At 36.8% G+C, this 26,355-nt stretch overlaps 2 protein-coding genes across 3 annotated transcripts in view; one reads left to right on the top strand and one right to left on the bottom strand.

Moving 5' to 3' along the window:
• CFAP43 (cilia and flagella associated protein 43) overlaps positions 1 to 26,355 on the top strand; it is a 113,945-nt gene that overhangs the window by 54,457 nt on the left and 33,133 nt on the right. For both annotated transcript variants that reach the window (XM_025993333.2, XM_072739941.1), the window contains exons 15-20: positions 237 to 386; positions 2,451 to 2,581; positions 3,388 to 3,535; positions 6,064 to 6,168; positions 6,949 to 7,026; positions 20,491 to 20,616. In XM_025993333.2, coding sequence (XP_025849118.2) covers positions 237 to 386; positions 2,451 to 2,581; positions 3,388 to 3,535; positions 6,064 to 6,168; positions 6,949 to 7,026; positions 20,491 to 20,616 — 738 coding nt within the window. The remainder of the gene's footprint in view (positions 1 to 236; positions 387 to 2,450; positions 2,582 to 3,387; positions 3,536 to 6,063; positions 6,169 to 6,948; positions 7,027 to 20,490; positions 20,617 to 26,355) is intronic.
• LOC112915838 (nuclear speckle splicing regulatory protein 1-like) lies at positions 22,098 to 23,747 on the bottom strand. Its single transcript, XM_072738156.1, is given in 5 exon segments — positions 22,098 to 22,504; positions 22,507 to 22,927; positions 22,929 to 23,293; positions 23,296 to 23,495; positions 23,497 to 23,747. Coding segments are annotated over 5 exon segments (1,644 nt in total).

The raw sequence follows: 26,355 nt of genomic DNA, 5'->3' as shown, positions 1-26,355 counted from the left end.
GCTGGGATCTTTAATAGTAGCTAATGTATAAAGACTTTCTCTTAGTTGGTTAGAACAAACTTTAGTTTTCAAACAGAGATGAAAATATGGTGCAAATGTGGTTTAAAAATGGTGTATAGGTTTATTTCCATCAGCATATTTGTAGATTTGAATCTGATCGTACAGCACAAGTGCAAACCCTAAGGTATTGCTCCCCTGATCTTTTCTATAATGGGGCCATGTTCTTTGATTGGCAGGAACACAGTGGTATTTGCATTCTTAAGCCACACCAAAAAGTACAAAGCAAACACTATGGACCTGGGATGCTCTCTCTGTCTCCACATGGATTGTGGCTCATAACAATAGCTAAAGGTGGAATTCTGTGTATCCGAGATGTTCGGACTTTGGTAAGCTACCACCACCTCTCCCTCCTGCTTTTTTAATATTGGGATGTATATCTTAATCTCATATAAGGAACAAAAGCCCTCAGGGAAGGAATTGGGCTTCTTTCTTAGGTAAATTAATTCATAACTTACCACTGATGGTAGTAATGACTTTAACATTTTACAAGTGTTTTTATGTACTGAGGTTTGAGTTTCCAAGGAAGGAAACACCAACCAGTAGACTGAGGTCTACCAGTAAGAGCATGGGACAGGGATACTGTAGGAAAATTGCAGCCCAGGTCCATCACCACTTAGTTTTGAGGCTCGGAGATTTACTGAGCTTCACTGCGCTACAGACACTCATCTGGAATATTAGGGGGAATCTTCTGTGCTCTCAGCCTGTGGGATTCTGATGAGAGCCAGGGAGAGGGGATATGCAAAACTGCTTTGGAATTAGTGAATTACTGTGCAAACCTAGAGATTATTACTCCTGTCTCCCTGGCCTGGAGCAACTTTGGGCTGGTTGCTACTGCCACCCTCCCACTCCCCTTTATTTCTTCAAGAGATGCTGGAAGAGCATAAGGGAGAGGGTGCGGCCCTTACCATGTCCTTCCTCCTCAATTGCAGACCTCAACAGCTCCAATACTCTTACTATTTCTGATTTCCATTGAGAAAGTGAAAATAGACTCCCCAGAATGTGGAGGAGCCTTTTCTAGGCTTTGAGACAAGTTGTACTGGTTATCAGTGTACTTTAATGAGGTCAGTGGTTCTTACCCAGGGTTCTATCCACACACCTGAAGCCTTGCAGCTACCTACATGACATACTTCTGCAGGTTCACAGATAAACTGGGCACTGGTGGGCACATCTGGCTGTCCTTATTCATCTGTATAAGAAACCATATTTGAACTACAGCTGGGCAAAAGTGATACTATTATTATATGGGGGAAATCTTGAATCTTTTAGAGATTATTTTGAAGTTCATAATTTGCAAACTTTGCTACATTGTCTTATTCAAATGATTTATACTGTATGCCAGAGCTGATGGTGGCATGATGTGGCAAGACATCAAAGTTCTCCTGGGTGATTCTATGCAAACCACCTCATATATGAGGTTATTCATGGCAGCACTGTTTGTCAAAGCAACCTAATGACTATCAACAGAGGACTGGATAAATAAATAACAGTATATAAATAATGCATAAATAATGTATATGGAATATTATGCAGGATGAGAAAATATTTATGCCACAATATGGAAAGAACCTCAAAATCTATTTTTAGGGAGGAAAAGCAAGATGCATAATACCGTGTATTATGCTATAATTTATGTCAAAAATTATGTCTGCATAAAAATTTGTTCATATGCATTTTAAAAAACCTCTGAAAGGATATTAAAGGTATTAATTACACTGATTGGCTTTGGGAGGTAGTTGGGGAATAGAAACAGAAAGGAGATTTCCCTGCATACTCTAATAGTTTTTAAATCTTGAACCATGTGAATGTATTGCCTATTTAAAAAGTTAAACTAAAAAAAATCATGGTTGAGAACCAGTGTGACACAGAAATCCCAGTTTTTAGTTAAATTGTTGCCCTGTGTAACAAATCAGTGATGTGTTTTGTTTGGGTTCTACTTGAACTGGTTTGGCATCCTCCATGTGGGGCATGTTACCTTCCATTCTTCAGAGTTCCTCTTCCCCTCTCTCAACCACTCATCACACATAAATGAAACTTACCTGACCCTTGAAAGCATCTGTATTTGCCATCTCCGCTTGCTTGAGGTCCCTCCCATAACTGCATAGCCTTCAGCAAGTTGCTTCTGTGTCTGATTTTCCTATTACAAACTGGTGATTATAATCCCTTTCCTCCTATCCTACACAAATGAGAAAATAAATCAGTATTGGTGAACATGTTTTGTACTAGCAATTTCCAATGCTCTGTATTACTGAGAGGCTACTTCCATGCCAAATAAAATGCTGTTAACAAACAGAAGATTTATCCACAAGCAAAAGTGCATGTGATCCTCTTAGGAAAACTGTCTGCTAGAACTGCATTTGTAATTCTTGCATTCTGTTCTTAAAACTATTGAGGAAACATTTGCTCGAAGTCGGAGTCATTCTCACCAGGGGCATGGGATTCAATCCGTGAGGATTTCAATGGATGGACAAAACATTCTGGTGAATGGGAAAGATGATGGCACCCTTGTTCACCTGAGATGGAGGTATGTACAGTATACACAAAGCAACTTCATGTCTATAGTGTTTTAAAATAAAGATTTTATTATTTATATGTAGCAAGGCCACCATAACAGGAGACAACTGCCATTGAAGATTATTAACACTCACAGATCCCGAGAGAAGGACGTTTGCCAAACTATGTGATAGGGCCGCGTGGGAAATCACCTAGGTGGGTAAGGAGGCAGAGGGAAGAAAGGAAATGTGGGCAAAAGCTTTATTTTGGTTTCCATGGGAAGAAGCAGGTAGGTTTAGCATTGGCTAATTTGGATAATGGCCCCCATTGTCTGATACTTGGCCCTGGGGTGATTAGAGTAAAGAAATAGTAGCCCTGAATTGGAGGTGTGGGCTCTGGATCGGTTGGTTTGTATTTGAAAGGAGGCTCCAGGGTGAGTGGTTTCCTACCTGTAGCAATTGGCTGGTCTTGGAAGGAGCGGTGCCCAAAGGGTCAGCAAGGCTCCAGTTGTTAGAGCATCAAAATACAAAAGATAACAAGACAGAGTTAGTACATACGAGATGATCAGTCCTCCCTTTCATAACACCTGTTGGAGAAGTACAGGGACAATGTGAGGAGAGGTCCCCTCAGAGAGGTCAAAAGGATTATTATGTCTAGGAGCCCATGAAAGGGCTCTCTTCTAAGAAGCAGAGTCTTGATAACTACAGGGCACTGTGGAGAATTGACACCATATTTCTTTGTGTAGAAATAGTTAGGTATCTGGAAATAATGCTACTTAAAGTGACTTTTTAAAATTGTGGCTTTATAGCCTGTTTATTTTCTTTTTTATTAATATAGGTGGTTTGGAGGAAACTTAGCCAGTGAAGCTATCGAATATTATGAGAAACTTTTAATTTCTCTGCACAACACCATGGATGAGGAAAATGATTATTTAAGTATACAACGAGGAGAGTCCTTGAATCTGGAATCAAAATCTGAATGCTCAGTTGAGTTCCAACATAGCATTTGTCCTTCTGTCCTCCCTTCCTCCCTTCCTTCCTTCTCCTCTTCCCCCCCACCTACCACCTCTTCTTTTCTAAATCAGATATCAGTTTTCAGTTTGTGGTTTTCTTTTAGCAGATACTTAATCCAGGTATCCCGTGGTTTTTGAAAAGAGCATGAGCTACCTCTGTGAGAAAATACTCAGCCTTTCTCAAAGCAATATTCTCAAAACAAATATTATATCCTAGATCTTATTAAACCATAATATAAGATCTGGGCTTGCCTGAAAAACAAATCTTACTCCTAATTCTGGTGCTTGATCAAACCAGTCTCTCTCTCCCTTTACATCATATACTTTATTTAGGAAGTGTCTAGCCAGAGAACATTTATTCATTCATTCAATTATTTAACAAATATTTATCAAGTACCTACAAAGTGCCAGGCTGTAGGGGAGATAGTCATGAACAAGACAGAAATATTTACTGCTTTCAAGGAGCTTACATTCTAATTAGGAGTTGTGGGTGAGCAGGGAGAGATAAGTACTCAAACAAGAAAATATTAGATAGTGACAAGATCCATTTAGTGAATAAAAATGCTAATGTTCGGCTGGAATAATCTCTCCAACGAACAGACATGTAAACTGAGATCTGAACTAAAAGAGGGTGCAATGGTGGGGGCAGAGAGGCAAGAATAGGGCAAAAGGGAATAGAGCAGCATGCTTGAGGCCCCAAGAAGTTTGTGCAGTTGAAGTGAGCAAGGGAAACAATAGGAGATGAGATTGTAGAGGTAGATAAAGGCTTTGTAAACCAGGTGGAGTTTGTTTTTTGTTTTTTTGTTTTGTTTTGTTTTGAAGATTTTATTTATTCATGAGAGACACAAAGAGAGAGAGGGGCAGAGACACAGGCAGTGGGAGAAGCAGGCTCCACGCAGGGAGCCTGACATGGGACTCAATCCTGGGTCTCCAGGATCAGGCCCTGGGTTGAAGGCAGCGCTAAACTGCTGAGCCACCAGGGCTGCCCACAGGTGGAGTTTGGATTTTATGTTACTTGTAATGAGAACCTATTAAAGTGTTGTGAGCAGAGGATTTACAAAATCATTTACATATATTATATATATATACAAGATCATTATATATATATATATATATATATATATATATATATATATACACATATATATATATATAAATGATTACTTGCCACTGCCTAGAGAATGGTTCCTGTAGGGAACAAGAGTGGAAGCAGGGAGATTAATTAAGAGGATATGGCAGAGGTCTGGGTTACAACAATGGAGGAGAAATATTATGGAGAAGAAGTAATAGATTCCAGGTAGATTTCAGAGTTAAAGTTGACAGTTTGGGACGCCTGGGTGGCTCAGCAGTTGGGTGTCTGCGTTTGGCTCAGTGCATGATCCCACGGTCCCAGAATTGAGTCCCACATCAGGCTCCGTGCATGGAGCCTGCTTCTCGTTCTTCCTGTGTCTCTGCCTCTGTGTGTGTGTGTGTGTCTCATGAATAAATAAATAAAATATTTTAAAAAATAAATAAAATTGACAGTTTATCACTGATAGATTGGATATAGGACAGGGAAAGAAAAGACTCTAGGATGACTCCTAGATTTTTTTACTTAAACAACTTTGTAGAAGATGGTACCATGCAGGTTGAGGAGGAAGACTATGGAGAAGGGAGCTGTTATGGGGAGGAAGAAGGTATTCTGAAATCAATTACCCATGCTGAGCTTGAGAAGCCTGTTAGACATCGAGGAGAGATACCAGGTAGACTGTTGGACAGATGAACTTGAGTCCTGAGGAGAGGTCAGGATTGAAGATGTTGATTTGAGCATCAAGGGCGCATGCAAGGAATTTAAAGCCATAAAACCAGGTACAGTTATTGTGGAAGAGGGGATGGCAAGAAACAGAGGAGATCAAGACAGAGTAACTTCTAGAGATCCATGAGAAGAGTTCAGGGAGGCAAAGGAGTCTGAGAAGGGGGCAGCTGGTGACATTCTAGAAGGCTCAGAAGAGTGTGACATCCCAAACTTTCTAGACATTCTCCTGCAAAGGGGAGCATAGAAAGGGGGCAGTCAATAGCTTTCCTAGGACAGCATATACTGGAACATGTTTGGAAAAGATTTGTTGGGAAACATTCAGTAGAAAGGAGAAATGGATGGTGCAGAAGGGCAATGGGATTTTTTTTTTTCCTCAAAAAGGAGGAAAAGATTGAATTCCTAAGTACTCTAGCAAGACTGGGCTTGATAGGCAGGAGCATGTAGTCTGTAATGACAGGAAGGAGGCCAGGAGCAATTTGGTAAATGTGTAACTCGTCTGATCATTTCTGCCTTCTCAGAGAAAAGTGTGGCTGATATAAGGACAGACTGGTAGGAATTAAATTAATAAGTTATTACATCTTAGGCAGGCGAAATTTTTGGTATTATTTTAAAAATGCAACAAGTACAAAAAGATCCAAAGCAATGATATGAAGTAGGGTGGGAGGCAAAGAATTTTAATTTTAAGAAATGTCTGTCTTCTTCTAAGATGAATGAGAATATGAAGTCAAGCATTGATTCATCATCACAAGAGGACTTAGTCCAAGTTGATGGTATAAAGGAGATTCCCTGGATACAACAAAAAAACCAAGAGGTATTTATAAAACATGGAAGAGGTTTGAAATAATACTTTGTAAGTTAGTAATAGATTAGTTTCCTTTGAAAACCCACTGGAAAGTTAGAAGGTAGAACAAGATACTACTTGGCAGCGCATTACATCATATGAGTATAACTTTGCTGAAAGCAAACACCCTCATCCAGACCAACCTTTAGATGAAGTTATTAGCTTTAAGAACAGTACTTAAGCTAATATGAGACAGAACAAAAGTGTCTAGGGGAAGCCAAAGTGAGGAATAATCAGATACCTCATTTGAGGTAAATGTTGGGGGATGCCACAAAGTTGATTTAAAGAAAAGGTGTGAGCCAGGAACAGGAAAAAGGACATGGTGGCTTCAGATGTACAGGAAGGTGACAAAGCCAGCAGCTCGTGTCTGGATTTAGCTTGTTAATCTTACTCAAGACCCCAATAAGATAGCAGACTAGTTTCCTTTGTCATCTATTTATTTGTTTGTTTGTTTTCTTCTCTCCATTGACCTTAAAAATGATATCAGTTGCAAATTGCTTTGACAGTCACTTACATAGTCACAGTGAACTTTAAGCAAGGGATTGGAGTGGTGTTACTCCATATACACTTTGTATTATTATTTGTAATAATTTGTAATAAATATTTGTATTGTATCATTAGTCTTTTAAAAAATTGTGTTTCTAGAAAAGTGCTATCTATGTATCTATGTGCCTCTGTATATATCAACGTATTTATCATATAACTATCATTTCTCTTGCCTGTTTAAGTGATATACTTGTTCCATTTCAGGCCATCAAAAATGAAGTTAGACTGTTTTCCAAGAAAAGGAAAGAGATAAAAACGAGAATCAAAGCACTTGCTAAAACTGTAAGTATTATGATTTCATAAACTTACATGCTAGCCCTCAGTCTAAAATTCCTTTCTAAGCTTTATTTTCTCCAACACAGCATGAGGAGCTGTACTCATTTTTCCCCTCTGCCAGTAAGCTCAGTTTTTTTACCAGTGCTGTACCATGGTGGAATTTGAACCATACCACACTATATATAAACAATGGTTTTCTTCTCTGTCTTCCTGAAACACTGGGTCTTATTTGTTTTTTTAGTACTTATTTTTATCAAAGTTATATGTTTACACTTTTACAAGTCAAATAATGAGTTATATAATTAAAAATAATGTTTTAAAAGCAGCATCTGTCCTGCTTCTCTTCACTAGGATTCCTGTACTCCCAAGGTAAATGTTTTCAGTTCTTTCAGCTTTTTTGTTTGGATATTTACCTCTATCACTCTAAATCATATTTTTAATACTGTTATTTCTATTTTGACACTAACTGTGGGCTTTCTGGTATAGAAGATGGTATAAGGTTCTTTTACACCCCCATCACTACAACATACACATATATCCATACTCAGTATGCACACTATTATAGTTACATAAGTGTTCTTCAAAGCTGAGCCACATGGTATATTATGATTACATTTCCATTTTTATAATCATATTTTTCCTGGAATTAATAATTGCCTTTGTTTCAGATTAAGCCTTTTTATGTACCTATTACCTATTCAGACTCTCAAAATGCTAATAACTCTTCTTTATACAAATACCTGAGGAAATCAAGCTGTCAGTGTTTTGTTTGTTTGGTAAATTGGTTGGTTGGTTGGTTGGTTGGTTGGTTGGTTGGTTGGTTGGTTGGTTTTATGACCTTTTCCATCTTCCAGGTCCAGTCTAAGCACCCTGCTCCCTAGGCGATGTACCTGGTCCTAGGAACTCCTCTTGTCTATCTTCCTAGGAAATCCTCTCACCTGCCTCTGAGTTAGAGCCCCTCTTTCCAGGGCCCCATGAGTTTTTCTTTGTTTTTTTTTTGATGGACATCTTCTGATAGCTTCTAAGCAGGACTGTTGTGTCATCCCATGTTTGAGGACATCATTTAGCTGTGCTTCTGGCATGCCATTTAAATATAATACAGTGTGAATGGTGCCTGGCCCTTAAAGTTGTACAATGCTTTGGCTCTGTTCTTGGGAAAGGGCATGTGGGAGAGACATTTTTGAAACTTGATTTTTCTTAAAATGTCTTTATCCTACTGTCACACTCATTTGATAACTTGCCTAGGTGTTCCTTGATATCCCCTCAGAATTTTGAAGGCTGGATCCATCATCTTCTAGTTCTCAATGTTTGCTTCAGAGAATCCAATACCTTTCTGATTCCCAATTCTTTGTAAGTAACCAGATTCTTGTCTTTATAAACTTACAGGATCCTTTTTTTTTTTTATCCCAGCTCTTAGGAGACTTCATAATTATACACCTTGATAGGTTTGATGGATGTTCTTGGTTTGCTGGTGCAGATATACTCCTCACCCTTTTCCACCTTGTTCTCAAGAGGCTACCCTCTGTGGATATTGTCACCATGCTATCTTGCCTCTAGTTTCTGGTTGCACTTAGCCAGTGAGTGGTATTAGCAGATCAGAGAGCCGGGTCTTTATTCCTCCAGTGGCTTCTTTGTGGTATCATGAGTTGGCAGTAACAGTCAGCCCTTTCCTACAGCTACTGATCTCTTCAGGTTCCAGTAATCACTCCCCACCCTTATCCATCACACATAGGAGTGGTTATCATTTTCTGTGGATGCTAGCCTCAGATGCTTTATCATGCCTTGCTGGTTTCTGTTACCCTGACAATACTTTTGTAAAAGTCCCTCTCCATAGTTATCCCATTTGTGTGTCATCTATTTTGTACCAGGACCCTACTTTGTTTGCTTGTTTTGTCATCCTCATGTGCCAGACATTGGTAAGCTCTTTCAATAAAAAAAACCTTTGTCTTTCAGTTCTGGGAAATGTCCTCAGATTTTTCTTTGGGAATTTCCTCCTCTTTGTTTTATTTTCTGTATTATTAATTATGTTGAATATCTCTTTATAACTCTAAAATACCTTGTATTCCCTCTTCTGTGAATTCTCTGTTCATATCCTTTGCCTATTTTTCTATCGGGTTGTTGGTCTTTTTCTTTTTGATTGTAGAGTTTTTTATTTTTATTTTAATTTATATTTATGATAATTAGGGCTAGTTAAGCTGTGATAATAACTAAACTCCAAAAATATAGTGGCATAGGGATTGGAAGTTTATTTCAGGTCATTAGGTGCTCTATTCCATGCAGTCATTCAGAGATGCAGGAGGCAGAGGGTCTTCAGCTCCCAGCTTCTGAAGTAAGTTGCCTTGCTTGAGCTCACCACAGTCAGCTGGGAGGGGGAAAGAGCACAGAGTATGCAAGGGGAAAATCTGGAGCTATGATCTAGTTATGATCCAAATGTACTGATAGTTTTTTTAGAGCTTTTTTTTGTATGTGTGGTTTTAAAAGGACTTCCAAAGTCTCAACATACTTTTTTCTAATACTCCCTTATTTCACCTGTAATTTATTTTCATGAATGGTATGAGGTATGGATCTAAATTTATTTTTTCAAATGAATAGCCCATTTCGCCAGTCCTTTTTATTGAATATACCATCCTTTATCTACTGATTTGCAGTGCTTCCTCTGTCAGTTTCTGGATTCTCATGTAGACAGTATTCCTGGACCCTCTATTCTGAAATTGAGTATTGATCATTTCCCAAGCTAATTCCAAACTATTTTGATAGCTATAGCTTTATAAAATATTTTACATCTTGAAAGTAATTCTCCTTTTACTCTTCTTTTCCTTTTTAAAAAATATTTTATTTATTTATTCATGAGAGACACAGAGAGAGGCAGAGACATAAAGAAATAGGCTCCCTGTGGGGAGTCTGATATGGGACTTGATCTCAGGACCCTGGGAGCACAATCTGAGCCAAAGGCAGATGCTCAACCACTGAGCCGCCCAGGTGCCCCACTCTTCTTTTGAAAAAAAAATTGTTGACCTTTTTATGCACACATATTTTTCTATTTGAATTTTAAAATTGGCTTGTCAAGTTCCATGTAAAATTCTGCTTTGACTTTGATTGAGAATACATTGCTTATCTTGGATTTGGGTAAAAATTTATTTGATATATATATATATATATATATATATCTCCACATCTTCTTTATCAACCATCTGTTGATGGACTCTGGGCTCTTTCCATATTTTGGCTAATGTTGCTGCTACAAACATTGAGGTGCATGTGCCCCTTCAGATCATGATTATTGTATCCTTTAGATAAATATCTAGAAGTGAAATTACTGAGTCATAGGGTAGCTCTGTTTTTAACTTTTTGAGGAACCTCCATACTGTTCTCCAGAGTGGCTACACTAGTTTGGATTCCTACCAACAGTGTAAGAGGGTTCCCCTTTTCTCTACATCCTTGCCAACATCTGTTTTTCCTGAGTTAATTTTAGCCATTCTGACTGGTATGAGGTAATATCTCATTGTGGTTTTGATTTGTATTTCCCTGACACTGAGTGATATTGAGCATTTTTTCATGTGTCTGTTAACCATTAGTATGTATTCTTTGGAGAAATGTCTATTCATGTCTTCTGCTCATTTTTTGACATTTGTTTTTTGTGTGTTGAATTTGAAAAGTTCTTTATAGATTTTGGATACTAGCCCTTTATCTGATGAGATGTTTGCAAATATTTTCTCCCATTCTGTAGGTTGCCTTTTAGTTTTGTTGATTGTTTCCTTTACTGTGCAAAAGCTTTTAACCTGATTAAGTCCCAATAGTTCATTTTTGCTTTTGTTTCCCTTGCCTTTGGAGATGTGTCTAGCAAGAAGTTGCCATGCCTGAGGTCAAAGAGGTTACTGCCCATGCTCTCCTCTAGGATTTTGATGGATTCCTGTCTCACATTTAGGTCTTTCATCCATTTTGAGTTTATTTTCATATATGGTATAAGAAAATAGTCCAGTTTTATTCTTCTACATGTGGCTGTTCAATTTTCCCAACACCATTCATTGAAGAGACTATCTTTTTTCAATTGGATAGCCTTTTCTGATTTGTCAAAGATTAGTTGACCACAGAATTAAGCATCCATTTCTGGGTTTTCTATTCTGTTCCATTGAGTTATGTGTCTGTTTTTGTGCCAGTAATATATTGTCCTGATGATTACAGCTTTGTAATACAGCTTAAAATCCAGAATTGTGATGCCTCCAGCTTTGGTTTTCTTTTTCAACATTACTTTGGCTATTCAAGGTCTTTTCTGGTTCCATACAAATTTTAGGATAGTTTGTTCCAGCTCTGTGAAAAATTTTGATAGGAATTGCATTGAATGTGTAGATTGCTTTGGGTAGCATAGACATTTTAACACTATTTGTTCTTCCAATCCATGAACATGGAATATCTTTCCATTTCTTTTTATCTTCCTCAATTTCTTTCATAAGTGCTCTATAGTTTTCAGAGTACAGATCCTTTACCTCTTTGGTCAGGTTTGTTCCTAGATATCTTATAGGTTTGGGTGCAATTGTAAATGGGATCGATACCTTGATTTCTCTTTCTGCTGATTCATTTTTAGTGTATGGAAATACAGTTGGCATCTGTGCATTGATTTTATATACTGCAACTTTGCTGAATTCCTGTATCAGTTCTAGCAAGTTTTTGGTGGAGTATTTTGGGTTTACTGCAGAGTATCATGTCGTCTGTGAGGAGTGAAAATTTGACTTCTTTGCTGATTTCAATGCTATTTATTTATTTATTTATTTATTTATTTATTTATTTATTGTCTGATTGCTGAGGCTAGGATTTCCAGCACTATGTTGAACAGCAGTGGTGAGAGTGGACATCCTGTTGTGTTCCTGACCTTTGGGGAAAAGCTCTCAGTTTTTCCTTATCAAGGATGATGTTCACTGTGAGTCTTTTGTATATGGCTTTTATGATGTTGAGCTATAATCTCTCTATTCCTACATGGTGGAGGGTTTTTATCAAGAAAAGATGCTGTAGGGGATCCCTGGGTGGCTCAGCGGTTTAGTGCCTGCCTTTGGCCCAGGGAGCAATCCTGGAGTCCCTGAATCGAGTCCCACGTCAGGCTCCTGGCATGGAGCCTGCTTCTCTCTCTGCCTGTGTCTCTACCTCTCTCTCTCTATGTCTATCATGAATAAATAAATAAAATCTTTAAAAAAAAAAGAAAAGATGCTGTATTGTGTCAAATGATGTTTCTGCATCTATCGATTCTTACCATTTTTAAAATTAATGTGGTATATCACATTGATTTATTTTCAGATGTTGAACCACTCCTGCAGGAATAAATCCCACTTGGTTTTAGTAAATAATCCTCTTAATGTACTGTTGGAGCCTATTAGCTAGTATCTTGGTGAGAATTTTTGTAATCATGTTCATCAAGGATATTGTTCTGTAATTATCCTTTTTAGCGGGATCTTTGTTTGGGGATCAAGGTAATGTTGGCTTCATAGAATGAGTTTGGAAAATTTTCTTTCATTTCTATTTTTTGGAACAGTTTCAGAAGAATAGGTATTAATTCTTCTTTAAATGTTTGTTATAATTCCCCTGAGAAGCCATCCAGCCCTGGACTCTTTGTTTGTTGGGAGATTTTTGATTGCTGATTCAATTTCTTTGCTGATAATGGGTCTGTTCAGGTTTTCTATTTCTTCCTGTTTCAGTTTTGGTAGTTTACATTTCTAGGAATGTATCCATTTCTTCTAGATTACCTAATTTGTTGGCATATAATTTCTCATAATATTCTCTTATAATTGTTCATATTTCTTCACTGTTGGTTGTGACCTCTCCTCTTTCATTCATGATTTTATTTATTTGGGTCCTTTCTCTTTTCTTTTTGATAAGTTTGGCTAGGGGTTTATCAATCTTATTAATTAATTCTTTACAAGAACCAGCTCCTAGTTTCATTGATCTGTTCTACTTGTTTTTTTTTTATTTCTACATCATTTATTTCTGCTCTATTATTTATTATTTCTCTTCTCTTGCTGGATTTAGGCATTATTTGCTATTCTTTGTCCAGCTCCCTTAGGTGTAAGTTTAGATTGTGTATTTGAGATTTTCTTGCTTCTTGAAAAAGGCTCATATTGCTATATGCTACCCTCTTAGGTCCACCTTTGCCGTATCTGCAGGTTTTGAACTGTCATGTTTTCATTTTCATTTGCTTCCATGTATTTTTTAAATTTTTCATTAATTTCCTGGTTGACCCATTTATTCTTTATAGGATACTCTTTAACTTCCACGTATTTGTGGTCCTTCCAAATTTCTTCTTGTGGCTGACTTCAAATTTCATAGCAGTATGGTCTAAACACCTGCATATAGTATGAAATTAGTCTTTTTGTACCAGTTGAGACTTGATTTATGTGATCTATTCTGGATAATGTTCCATGTGTACTCAAGAAGAATGTATTCTGCTGGTTAGAATCAAATGCTCTGAAGAAATCTGTTAAGCCCATCTGATCCAGTGTGTCATTCAAAGCCCCTGTTTCCTTGTTGACCTTCTGCATAAATGATTTGTCCATTGCTGTGAGTGAGGTATTAAAGTTCCCTACTATTATTGTATTATCATCAATGAGTTTCTTTAATTTTGTTATTAATTGGTTTATATATTTGGCTGCTTCCAATTTAGGGGAATAAAAATTAACAATTATTAGATCTTGTTGGGTAGACCCTTTTATTATGATATAGTATCCTTCTTCATCTCTTAATACAGTCTTTGGTTTAAAATCTAGTTTCTCTTATATAAGGATGGCTACTCTAGCTTTCTTTTGACTTTGGTTTCTCTCTGCTCAAAGGGTCCCTTTTAATATTTCTTGCAGAACTGTTTTTGTGTTGAAAATTCCTTTAGTTTTTGTTTGTCCTGTAAACTATCTCTCCTTCTATTCTAAATGAAAGCCTTGATGGATAAAGTATTCTTGGCTGCATAGTTTTCTCATTTAGCATCTTGAATATATCATGCCAGTCCTTTTTGGCCTCCAGGTCTGTGTGGACAGGTCTTCTGTCAGCCTTCTATGACTACCCTTATAGGTTAAGGACCCTTTTTTCTGAGCTGTTTTCAGTATTTTCTCTTTATCTTTGTAAATTGCAATCTTCACTATAATATGTTAAGGTGTTGGCCTATTTTTGTTGACTTTGAGGGGAGTTCTCCATGTCTCTTGGATTTAATGCCTGTTTCCTCCTTCAGATTAGAGAAATTCTCAGCTATAATTTGTTCAAATAAACCTTCTGCTCCCTTTTCCTGCTCCTCATCTTCTGGGACTCCTATAATATGGATATTGTTTCATTTTTTGGAATCGCTGAGTTCCCTAAGTCTACCTTTGTGATCTAATGGTTTTCTTTCCCTCTTCTTTTCAGCTTTATTATTTTCCATAGTTTTATCTTCTGTCACTGATTTGCTCTTCTCATTCATCATTTTTATGACCTCAACTTGGGACTGCATCTTGTTCATAGCATTTTTAATTTCAGCCTGACTAGATTTTAGTCTTTTATCTCTGCAGTAAGGGATTCTCTGGTGTCTTCTATGCTTTTTTCAAACCCAGCTAGTATCCTTATATTGTTGTTTTAAATTCTAGTTCAGACATTTTACTTATATCTGCATTGATTAAATCTGGCCATTATTTCATCCTGTTCTTTCATTTAGAGTGAATTCCTCTGTCTTCCACGAGTCGTTTTTCTGACTTGTAGATGTGCAGCTTCCTTCTGCAAGACTTCTTTTTTTTTTCTTCTGCAAGACTTCTTGATCAATTTCATGGAAGTTTAGAATGATCCTATCTTTATTTACCTATGTTCCAGTGAGGAAGCAGGATTAGAGTTGCCCTATTATTTCACTATTTTACCACTCCCCCTATAATATAAATCTTATATATAACATATATTGTATAAATATATTTATATGTAAATAAATATATATCTTTATTCAATTAAAATTCTTCAGTGAAGTTTTATAGTCTAAAAATGACTTTGTGTAATTTTCTTATTAGGTTTATTTTAGATATTTGATAGGGTTTTTTTGCTTTTGTGAATGGAATATTTTTCTATTATATTTTCTAATTGGTTATTAATAGTATATATGAATGTTACTGATTTTATCTTTTATATCTGATCACCTTGCTGAATTCTCTTTTTAGTTCTGCTCTTTTGTCAGTTGGTTCTTTTGGATTGTCTAGGTAAAGTATCATATCTTCTGAAAAATCATGTGTCTTATCAATTTTTATACTTTCTTTTTCTTGTCTTATGCTAAGGGCTTCTAATATACTAGTAGTCATAAGAGTGGACACGTTTGTCTTCTTCCTGACCTTAACAGGAAAGTTTCTAACTTTTAAGTGTAATATTTGCCTCAGCATCTGTTTGATATTCTTTCACAAGTTAAATTCCTTTCCATCTCTTGTTACCTAAGAGTTTTTATTGTGACGTTTTCAAATATACTGTGTTCCTCCAATAGACATTGGTCATTTTACAACAGATTCCATTTGCTAATATTTTATTTAGGATTTATGTATCTTTATCCAGAAGTAAGGTTGTTTTCTTGTGCTTTCTTTGTTTAATTATGGTATCGGGGTTATACCAGCCTTAACATATGATTTGAGTAGTTTTCTACTTTTCTCCCCCATGCTTTGGATCAGTATGTATAAAGTGCAAATTCTTCTTTTAATTTGGTTAAAAAACAAACCAAAATATTCACACACACGTATGAAACCATCTGTGCCTAATTTCTGTTACAGGAGTTGATTCTTTTCTTTGTTTCAAGTTTATCTACAGTCATTAGTCTTGTCAAGTTTTGTTTCTTTTCAAATAGAGTTTTGATAAATTACATTTTCTTAGAAAATTTTCTATCTAATCTAGGTTTTAAAGTATATAAATTTATATAATATTCTTTTCTTTTTTTAATAAATTTATATAATATTCTAATTTCAAGTCTTTTCTTATTTTTCAGTTATAGCTCTTTCTTTATTCCTAATTGTATATTTATACCTTTTATCTTTTATCTTGATATACTTTATAACAGTGTTTCTATTTTATTAATATAGTACAGTTTTTATTGATGACTCTATTATGATAAGAACATATAATTTTATACCTATACATTTGACCACTTTAGGGTTTTATCAATTTAGAATTTTATTTGTTCTTCCCTACTTCCTTCAGGTTTATTTGTCCTCATTTTGTTACTTTTTTGAATTGAAAAGTGGTTTCTTTCATATTGTTTTCCAGTGTATGAAAGGTTATAAATATACCTCTGAGTACCACTTTCACTATATTGCATTGATTTTGACAAGTAATTTTCTCATCTTTCCTTAATTGTAAACATTTGTAATTCCATTTTGAACACATCAACCAAAGGGTTTCTTAGAAAAGTGTATGCATTTTTCTGTTTTCAATTTTCAAATTTCCTTGTAGATTATTATAGATTATTTTGTATATCTTTCTTTTGCTAACTTTGAAATTTATTTCACTGCGGTCAGTAATAAAGCTTGTTGAGATTCTTTGTAGTCTTGTATCCAGTCACTTTTTGTGACTATCTCATGTATGTTTGTAAAGAATATTTTATTCTCTGGGGTTGGTTTGTTGTTGTTTTGGTGGGGGGGGGGGGAGTGGAGGAGTAAGGGAAGGTACAGTGTTCTTTAATTTCCTACTAGATCAATCTAATTGTGTCAGGTACTTTATATCCATATTTATGTGTTTACTATTTGAACTGTTATCTTCTAGGATATGATTAGCAATTTGTCAATTTATCCTTGTCTTTCTATCAGTATTTATGTTAGATGCCAAAATGTACACAACAGATCTCCTCAATAAATTATTCCTTTATCCATATGAAATATCTATCTTTATCACTCTCAATGTTCTTAATCTACATTTTGGTTTTTATATTAAGTTTTTTGCTGTTTCTTTTTGTTATATATTTCACGTACTTATACATCTTTCTCCATTCCTTTATTTACAACTTTCTTTTGTCTGCTAATCATTATACAGCTGGATGATTTCTTTGTAAATCCTGTCAAAACTTTTTAACAGGTGAGATTAGCCATGTTTATTGTGATTATTGGTATGTTTAATATTATTCCTGCATTTCATTTTGGTGTTCTATCTAACATGTTTTCAACTCCTTTCTTTTCCCTCTTTCTGTCTTCTTGGATTGCTCATACATTTATAAATTATTGTTCTTTTTTTAAAAACTATTTTGGGACTCATAATTCTATTTCTATTTTAAAAATTCTAACCCGGGATGCCTGGGTGGCTCGGCAGTTCAGCATCTGCCTTCAGCTCAGTGTGTGATCCTGGAGTCCCTGGAACAAGTCCCACATTGGGCTCCCTGCATGAAGTCTGCTTCTCCCTCTGCCTGTGTCTCTGCCTCCCTCTCTGTGTGTCTCATGCATAAATAAATACAACCTTTAAAAAATAAAAGTAAAATAAAAATTCCAACCTACATGCTTAACTTTCTATTTTTCTATATCACCTGGTACCTTCCTAGTCAATGGAAGAACACAGCAGCATTGACATAACCTGGAAGCTTAACCCCATCCTAAATCTCTTGGTCAGAATCTGTTCTTTAATGAGACCCCCAGTGATTCATTGGCACATTAAAGTTGGAGAAGCTCTGGTTTAATGTGTATCATACCATATCCACCCTCCAGATAAGACAAGATCATTGTGTTATTGTTACTTTTTACTTTTTCAGCTTTCTCTGTTTCCCTCACCTTCTCTCAGTGGATATTATTTGGAATTATAGCTCTAAATCGCCAGTTTTTAAGACTCTTAAATACATGTAACTCTTATTTAGACTTAAGTCTTTCTATCCCACTTCCTCTGACATTAGTATATCCTTAATAATCTTTTCAGAGGTATGGGTACTGGTGAATTTTCTGAATCTCTGACTATCTATAAATGACTCTATTTTAACTTTGCACTTGAATGATGGTTTGGTGACTATAGAATTACAGATTTAAGGTTTTTCTTTCACTCAAAAATTTGATCCAAAGTTATTGACCCATTGTATTCTTGCATCTAGTGTTGCTAAAGTGGGTCTTCTATTAGATTCTTCTACTTTGCAATATTCTTTTCCTCTTTAAAAATGTTTCAGATTTGGTTCCGAAGCTTTACAACATTTCTTTTTTAAAAAATAGCTTATTTATTTGAGAGAAAGAGGGAGAAAGAGAGAGCAAGAGAGAGCATGAGCTGGGAGAGGGGCAGAGAGAGGAGCAGACTCCCAGTAAGTGGGAAGCTTGATGCAGGCTCGATCCCAGGACCCTGGGATCATAACCTGAGCCAAAGGCAGACACTTAATGAACTGAGCCAGCCAGGCCCCAAATTTTATGACATTTCTGTGTCTAGACCTAGGCCTGGACCACACTAGTTATGCTTTTTCAGTCTTGAGTATTCATGCTGCATTATGTTTTTAGAAATTCTTCCATGTTATTTCTTTCAACCCTGTGACCCCCCTTTCTCTTTATTCTCTTTTCTGATGTGTATTATTTATAGGTCCTTCTAGGTGTGTCATATAAGTGACTTCACTTTTCTTTCACATTTTCCATCTCTATTTTTTTGGTTATACCCAGCAGAATTCTTAATTGATTTTTGCAGATCACTAATTATCTTCAGTTGTGTCCATCTTGCTATTCAGCCCATCTACAGAATTTCTTTGTTTCAAAGATCAAACTTTTAAGTTCTATAATCTTGTGATTATTTTTATGAGATACAACATTTTGCATCTCTAGTTACTGTAAAATTCTACTCTTGTTTAATTAACTCTGTGTAACAAGCCTTCTGTTTATTGAATTTGTTGTCTCTCTTCAGTGGCTTTGTTTTCCCCAAAATATTGGTAGTCTGTTATTATTTTTATTATTGCATACTTATCTTTAAAATTGACATGCCCCATTATAATTCCACTACACCAGTTGAACCTGCTTGGGAAGATTTGTAGGAGTTCTGAAGTCAGCAGGTATTCTGATCTGTTTTTCAGTAAAATGAGAAGGGGTAGATAGTGTTGGGAAGTGGCTTGGCCACTTATCTTATGGCAGAGGGAGATGTTCTCTAATTCCTTCTAGCCACTGACACACTTCTTGTTATTGCCCTATCTCTCCCACCCAGATATTTTTTTTTAGATTTTATTTATTTATTTATGAGAGACAGAGAGAGAGAGGGAGGCAGAGACACAGGCAGAGGGAGAAGCAGGCTCCACGCCGGGAGCCCGATCCGGACTCGATTCCAGGTCCCCAGGATCACGACCTGGGGCCAAAGGCGGCGCTAAACCAGTGAGCCACCAGGCTGCCCTCCCACCCAAATATTTATTCCATTTCCCTTCACCTGGCACCAAACACCCCTGTTATTACTATTGGGACCCCAAGAGTTTTATCAAGTGGTGGTACATATACATGCAGGTTCTGTCAACTGCCTGTTTCTGATGTAGAACCTCCAACTAATCACTCTACCAGCTACTTCTAGGTTACCCCATATCTGGTATAGCTTCTACATTTGTTAAATATTTTCTCGTGGGCACTTGGGACCATCATGTATCATTCAGATCCATCTGATTTTCATCTTTCAGATGTTACAGTGTCCATGGTATTAAAGGATCCTTTTTTCCCTCTTAATTATAGTAATAGATTTATCTACTTATTATACACTTATTTTCTCTTAATTTTATGGGTTGAGGCAGGAAAGAATGATATTAAAGCCCATTCTCAGTCAGTCATTTTGAAAGTGAAGTGCTCAATTTTTCTATTATATTTTGTGATTTTTTGTTGATTTATAAGCACTCTTTATATATTTAAGATATTAATACTTTGTTATATATGTTACAATGTGTATCCTTTGGCCCTGAATTTTCTGAAGTTATAAGCTTTTAAAGATAATTTTTATTTTTAAAATGTTCAAATATATATAAAAGGAGAGAGAATAATAAAATGATAATAAACCCAATGGCCAACATTGTTTCATCCTATACCTTTACCCACTATCCCCTCTCCTGATCTTTAACTATTTAAGTAAGTACCTCTAAAAGATAAGAACTCTCTCTCTCTCTCTCTCTCTCTCTTTTTAAGTAGGTTGCACACATAGCATGGAGCTCAACATGGGGCTTGAGCTCACAACACTGAGATCAAGACCTGGGCTGAGATCAAGGGTAGGATCTGAGCCACCCAGGCACCCCAAAATAAGAACTCTTAAAACACATAACCACAATACCATCAGCATGCCCAAATATCAATAATTCCTTAATTTCTTTCAATGGAGCAATGAACTTACACATTTTTGTTGTTTTTAGATGAATGAGGTTTTAAGGGTTAAATCTGAAAACTTAACCACAATAAGCCCATAATCTAATGTTTTACTTGATAGTTTCATTTAGATAAAATCTCTTTTTTATTGACTGCTGTCTAAAGAGACTCAGAAAAGCATGTCTATAAAGATTAATTCTTTGTAATTGTTGTCATTCTTTCTTATTTGAAAATTCAGGTTCTGACTATGATGGAAGAAAATGAAACAGTAGACAATATTGCAAAATTAGACCAAAAAGAATTTGGCCTGGATCTTGAAGAACTGGAAAGGCTTCATGATGAAAATGAGGAAGAAGTGGCAAAGGTATAGAAAAATCTAATTTAAGCACCATAAAGAAATATAATGAAAGAAGTAAAAAGAAAATGGGAAGAATTTTTCTAGGATAATGTGAATAAAACCAAAACTTCTTCAGTACAATATGAATAAAGCAAACTTAGTGTATATAAATGGAATAAATTAGAAAATTATTAAATTTGGGAGTTAGGGGAAAGAAGAGTGTCTAGGCCAGCCACACATCTGATGTTTGTCTCTTCTCATGACATTTGTTCCAACCATTTTCCACCATATGTTTGAAAGGTTTTAGAAATCCTCTCAGCCACCTTATGCCAACTTTGGACCTTCTGGTTTAAGAGCTTCTTTTCTTTTCTTTTCTTTTCTTTTCTTTTCTTTTTTCTTTTCTTTTCTTTTTTCTTTTCTTTTTTAAAGTAAGCTCCACACCCACATGGAGCCCAATGCAGGGCTTGAACTCACAACCCTGAGATCAAAACCTGAGCTAGGATCAAGAGTCTGACCCTTAACTGTCTGAGCCACCCAGGTGCCAATAGCCCTGTCTTAATTACAATTGAAATCTTTCTCCCTTTATTTACTGATTTTTATACCCTTTGAGCATCATCTGCTCTATGGCCACTCTGAAAATATAGAAGATTAGCAATTACTATGTTCCCTATGTATCTTCTCTCATCTATGCTAGCGATCCCAGCTCCAATGGCCATCATATAATGTAGTTTTGATAGGTTCATCATCATCATGCATTTTCCATCTGATTTCATTATATTTGGGTATGGCATCCACAGAAGAACTCCAATTATTATCTGTCCAGTTTAGAGAAAAGCCTAAACTGAAACCTCCAATTCTCTAGATACTATACTTCTATTACTCCAGCTTTTGCATCTCTTTGTGGTGGTCACATTACATTGTTTACTCATATGGATTTTATTTTAGGTAAAAGTCCTAACTGTGTTTTTTTTAATGTACAAACATCACTATTTTTATTTGCATTTAAGCCAAATATGCTGTGAGCTAGAAAGTTACTAGACAAGATGTATGATTCCTATTTTATACATTAACACAAATTTCAGAACACAAAGTATAGCAACAGTCTCTACTTTATTGTTCAAATCCATATATTTTTATCTAGAATACAGTATTTATAAAAGTAATACCTCCTGCAACAAAATCAACATTATTAGGAGAGTTGTTTGAATTATTTTTTAATGGCTATAGTGGAGCCCATTTTCCTCATTAAGTAACTACGGGGACTTAACACTCTTGAAGTTGTTTGAATACAACCAAGAATGTGGTATTGATAATTAAATAAATATGTATCAATTCACTCAAATATCCAAGATAAAAGGACTTATTTTTTACTTAAACCAAAAATAAATTTTGGAAATATATTTAAAAATACTCTCTCAACCACTGTTAACACACTCCTTTATACCTTCACTCAGCATGTTCCAGGAGTTATAATCTTCTGTGCTTTCACAGGTCTATCTGGGTAGTTATCAATCATCTTTTTCAATATACATCTTTGCATTAACCCGTGCCATTTGTCTGGCCAGGTATCTGTCTCTAGCTGACATTACAGTTCCTTCATTGCTTTGCTTTGCAATCTTGTTCCCCACCTCATGTGGTTTCTCTTGTTCTTTGTCCGTCTCTTGACATCCCTCTGTGAGTATGTGTTTTGCTCCCAGTGATGTTTCAGAACTGGAGGGTTTCTCTGAGTTTCTTTCTTTGTCCTTTTCCATATTTCTCATTTTATTGGATCTTTCCCGGTCAAGAAACCTATCCTTTGCCCTAGAATTTGGGCTGCTTTCTTTTTTGTCTTGGTTTCTTTCTGAAAATTGAACGTTTATTTCTTGTTGTTCTCTATCTCTGTACTTATCACTGTTTTCATATCTTTCTTTCCTTTCATATGCTCTTCCTTTTCTTTGCTTTTCTCTTCCTTCTCTTCTTTCTCACTGTGTCGGTCATGTTCATTTCGTTGTCTATCTTTTTCTTGTTCTCTTAGGGAGTATTTCTCCCTTTTCCAATCTCTGTCTTTTCTTTCTCTTTGGTCTCTTCCCCTCAGTTTATCTTTGTGTTCATGCCTCTTCCAGTGGGAATCTCTATGACCGGCCTCTCTGTGCCTATGGGAATCCTTCTTTTCTTTTCGGTAATCACGGTCAGTGTAATAGTTCTCATGATCCCTGGATTGTCTCTTTTGGTGCTGATCTTCCCTTTTCTCATGAACTCTTGACTTGGACCTTTTTGTATGGCATTTGATATCATGTTCTCTTTCTTCACTAGAAGAAAGTGAGTGCCTCTGATGCTTGGAGTCACCATCAGAAGTCTGTGATTTTTGATTTTCTTCTGCAGTTCACTTTATTATTTTCTTCCATTTCATCATCCTCACTATTAACATCAAAGTCACTGTCTGCATCTGGGTTTTCCCCTACTTGCACAACAGTTTGGAGACTGCATTTCTCACGTGGTATTATTCTGTTCTCTGAACTTACTTCATCAGAATAACCCCTTAATTTCTCTTCCTTTATCCCAGACCTGGCTTCATGAAAGCTGCATGTAGGTACTTCCTCTTCACCAACTGCTTGATTTAATGGGTATCTATAAAATCCACTGAGATCTTTCTGCTTGGTTACATCCAAACATGCTTCGAGTACAGCAGCCCTTTTCTTTCTTTCTTCCTCTTCAGCTCTCTCTGCAGTTTTTTCTCATAAGCAGATGTCACAGATGTCTCCTTATCATCAAACTCTCCCTTCTCCATTTCTCGTTCTCTTTGTATTTTCTTTTCCATTCTCTTTTCCTGTTCCTTTTTTCTGATCTCAACGGCTTTTAGTAAGTTGTGAATATACTTGGGCTTTTGGTCTTTTCCCAAAAGCAATTTGGGATTATTTTCCTCTTTATTTCTGCATTTCATCATAAATACTGTCATATTCATATACAGTGGAATCTTCTGCAAGGGCCTTCGGGATTTCTAGTTGGGTCTGTTTCATTGCTTGCTTCTTAGTAGCTTCCCTCTGAAGGCTTTCACTCATGGAGATCTCATCATTATCATCAGAATCATTCCCAAACACTGATGGTTTTTGCAAAACAGGGTGCAACTGCTGTGCTTTCTTTGGCAAAATAAGCCCATACTGCCTGCCCATAATCGCCATCTTGCTCCCATCTCCGCTGAACACGGCCACTAATTGTGTTTTACACAGAATGTTCTTAAGCTACCTCCTTTGTAGTCTGCACAGTATGTTTGATTTTTTGAGTGTGCAAGTATAAGAACATTTTTCTCTAAGCAAGAGAGGAAATATGGCTGGATTCAGGAACATTTTTTTTTTTTTAATTTTTATTTATTTATGATAGTCACAGAGAGAGAGAGAGGCAGAGACACAGGCAGAGGGAGAAGCAGGCTCCATGCACCGGGAGCCCGATGTGGGATTCGATCCCGGGTCTCCAGGATCGCGCCCTGGGCCAAAGGCAGGCGCCAAACCGCTGCGCCACCCAGGGATCCCGGATTCAGGAACATTTAAGTGGATTATCATTGGTTAAATAACTATATAAAAAAAAAAAAAAAAGGCTGATAATTTGGTGCCTCTAGCAGAGGTTTCCAATCATATGCTCCAGGACTCTTTCCTGTTAAATATGTGAATTAATGATTGGGATAAAGATACAGAAATGAGGCATATTTGTCAAATTAGTGAATGACATGAGGCTGAGAATTAAATATATAAGATAACAAAATCAGAACCAAGGGGACCTTAATAGACTGACTCAAGGAGGTAAAATTTACCTTAAGAAGATAAAATTCATCTATCCATTCATTCATACTGCAACATTTATTGAACACCTATTACATGCCAGGCACTATTGTCAGTGCTGGAAACATGATGACTGAGACAGATAAGTCCTTCCCACATGGGGCTGATCTGGCGGAGAAGACAGACCCTAAACAAATCTCTCTATATTGTATAATGAAAGTAAACTGAATTCTGTGATAGATGTGAGGCATCTACTTCTGTGGTCAAAGAAGACCACTTTAAAGGCATTTCAGCTGAGATTGAAAAGGAGAAAGGGAGTTGGTTATGCGAAGTTAGGGGAAGAGAATGGCAGATGAAGGGAGCAGCATGAATGAAGGCCCTGAGGCAGAAATGGCTTAGAGTATTCCAGGACAGAAAGGCCAGGAGGGCAGAAGCACAGTAGACAGGAGAGAGTTTCATGGAATGAGGTAGGAGCAGAGGCCAGCTCTGAAGACCTTGAACATCATGGTAAAGAATTTGGCTTTTGTTACACTCAACAGAAAGCTATTAGGAATGATCCCATTTTCTTATAACAAATAGGCATCAATTTAGGACCATTTTGAATTATTTATTGTGATAGTTGCAACCATCCAAAAAGGTAGGTGGTGGTTGTCCTGACTTGAGGAAACTGAGGATTTGGACCTAGAATCACTTGGCTAAGGTCTCACAACCTGGATAAGATCCAGGAAGCACTCTCAGTGCTTTTCCCCTTTGACTTGGCTTCACCCAAGCCTGGAATGCCTCCGACCATTCTGGCATGAGGCTTTCCTAGCTTGCTCAGCTTGACCACTCCATACTAACTTTGGGTTGGTTGCCTAACCTCATCCTCACTCATGTTGTTTCTGCCTCCAAGCTCATGTGTGACCACTCATCCTCACAAACCTGCTCCTCTGGCCTGCTGACCTACAGACCACTGATAAAGCCACCCTGATTACCCCCACCCCATGCCTCTGTTCCAGATATTCTTTGCTGCTTTTCAGATTCTTGCATATTCTTCCAGAAGCCTTCTTAATCTTCTGAGCAGGTTTTGGTACAGAGAAAGGCTCGTGACATGCTTGTTTCCCCAACATTATTACCTTTTTTGAGCTCTGGGCTTTGAAAAAATATTAGCCCCAGATTGGATGTGATAGTGGAACCAGACAGTCCAGGATAGAACAGTGGTAGCAGATGACACCACAAACCCAGGCACATTTGGGAAGAGGACACTAGTCCCTGGGAAGAGTTAGTGGTACCCACCAGTCAGGGAGCCCAGTCCTAAAGGGACCAGGCTATTAGCTAGCCCTAGTTCAGGATCTCAACCAGAGCAAAAAGACCAAAGCCCAGTAATGACAATCTCAACATGAAATTAGGGACCGAGGCTGGAGGGGTTGATCAAACAGCCTCAGCAGAAGAGAGGAAAAAGCTGGTGGGCTGGGAATCAGGCAGGTTCTGATAGCTGACAAGCCAAAACAGCTGTTTATTTAAGAAAAAAATAATTTAAAACTTTATTAGCCATTAACCCAATGGCTAAAAAAGAAATTAAATGCAAATTAGACAAAGCCTTTGATCAGACAATGAATAAAACAAACATGAATGATTGAATGAACAACTATGACATTTTCTAATCCGGGGGATATTATTCTTAGCTAGTTTGTAGATAATTCTGCTAACAAAGAGAAATACAAAAGAGGTTCTAAAGGGGACCCTAAGGACCCTAAGGACCCTAAAAATTGTTGGTCCTCACTTTCATATTAGGTCTTTAGCAAACTCCATTAAAACAAGAATTCTTCGAGTGCTTGGGTGGCTCGGTTAGTTAAGTGTTTGCCTTTGGCTCAGGTCTTAATCTGAGGGTCCTGGGATTAAGCCCCACGTTGGGCTCCTTGCTCAGTGGGGAGCTTGCTTCTCCCTCTCTTTTTGCCTGCTTGTGCACCCACTGTCTCTCTCTCTCTGTGTCAAATAAATAAATAATATTTTTTAAAAAACAATTCTTAATCAC

Source organism: Vulpes vulpes, chromosome 15, assembly GCF_048418805.1.
Source record: "Vulpes vulpes isolate BD-2025 chromosome 15, VulVul3, whole genome shotgun sequence".
In the NCBI taxonomy this organism is placed as follows: Eukaryota; Metazoa; Chordata; class Mammalia; order Carnivora; family Canidae; genus Vulpes; species Vulpes vulpes.
Note: the sequence above shows the minus strand (reverse complement) of the source record. Positions and strands in the feature narration are given on the sequence as shown.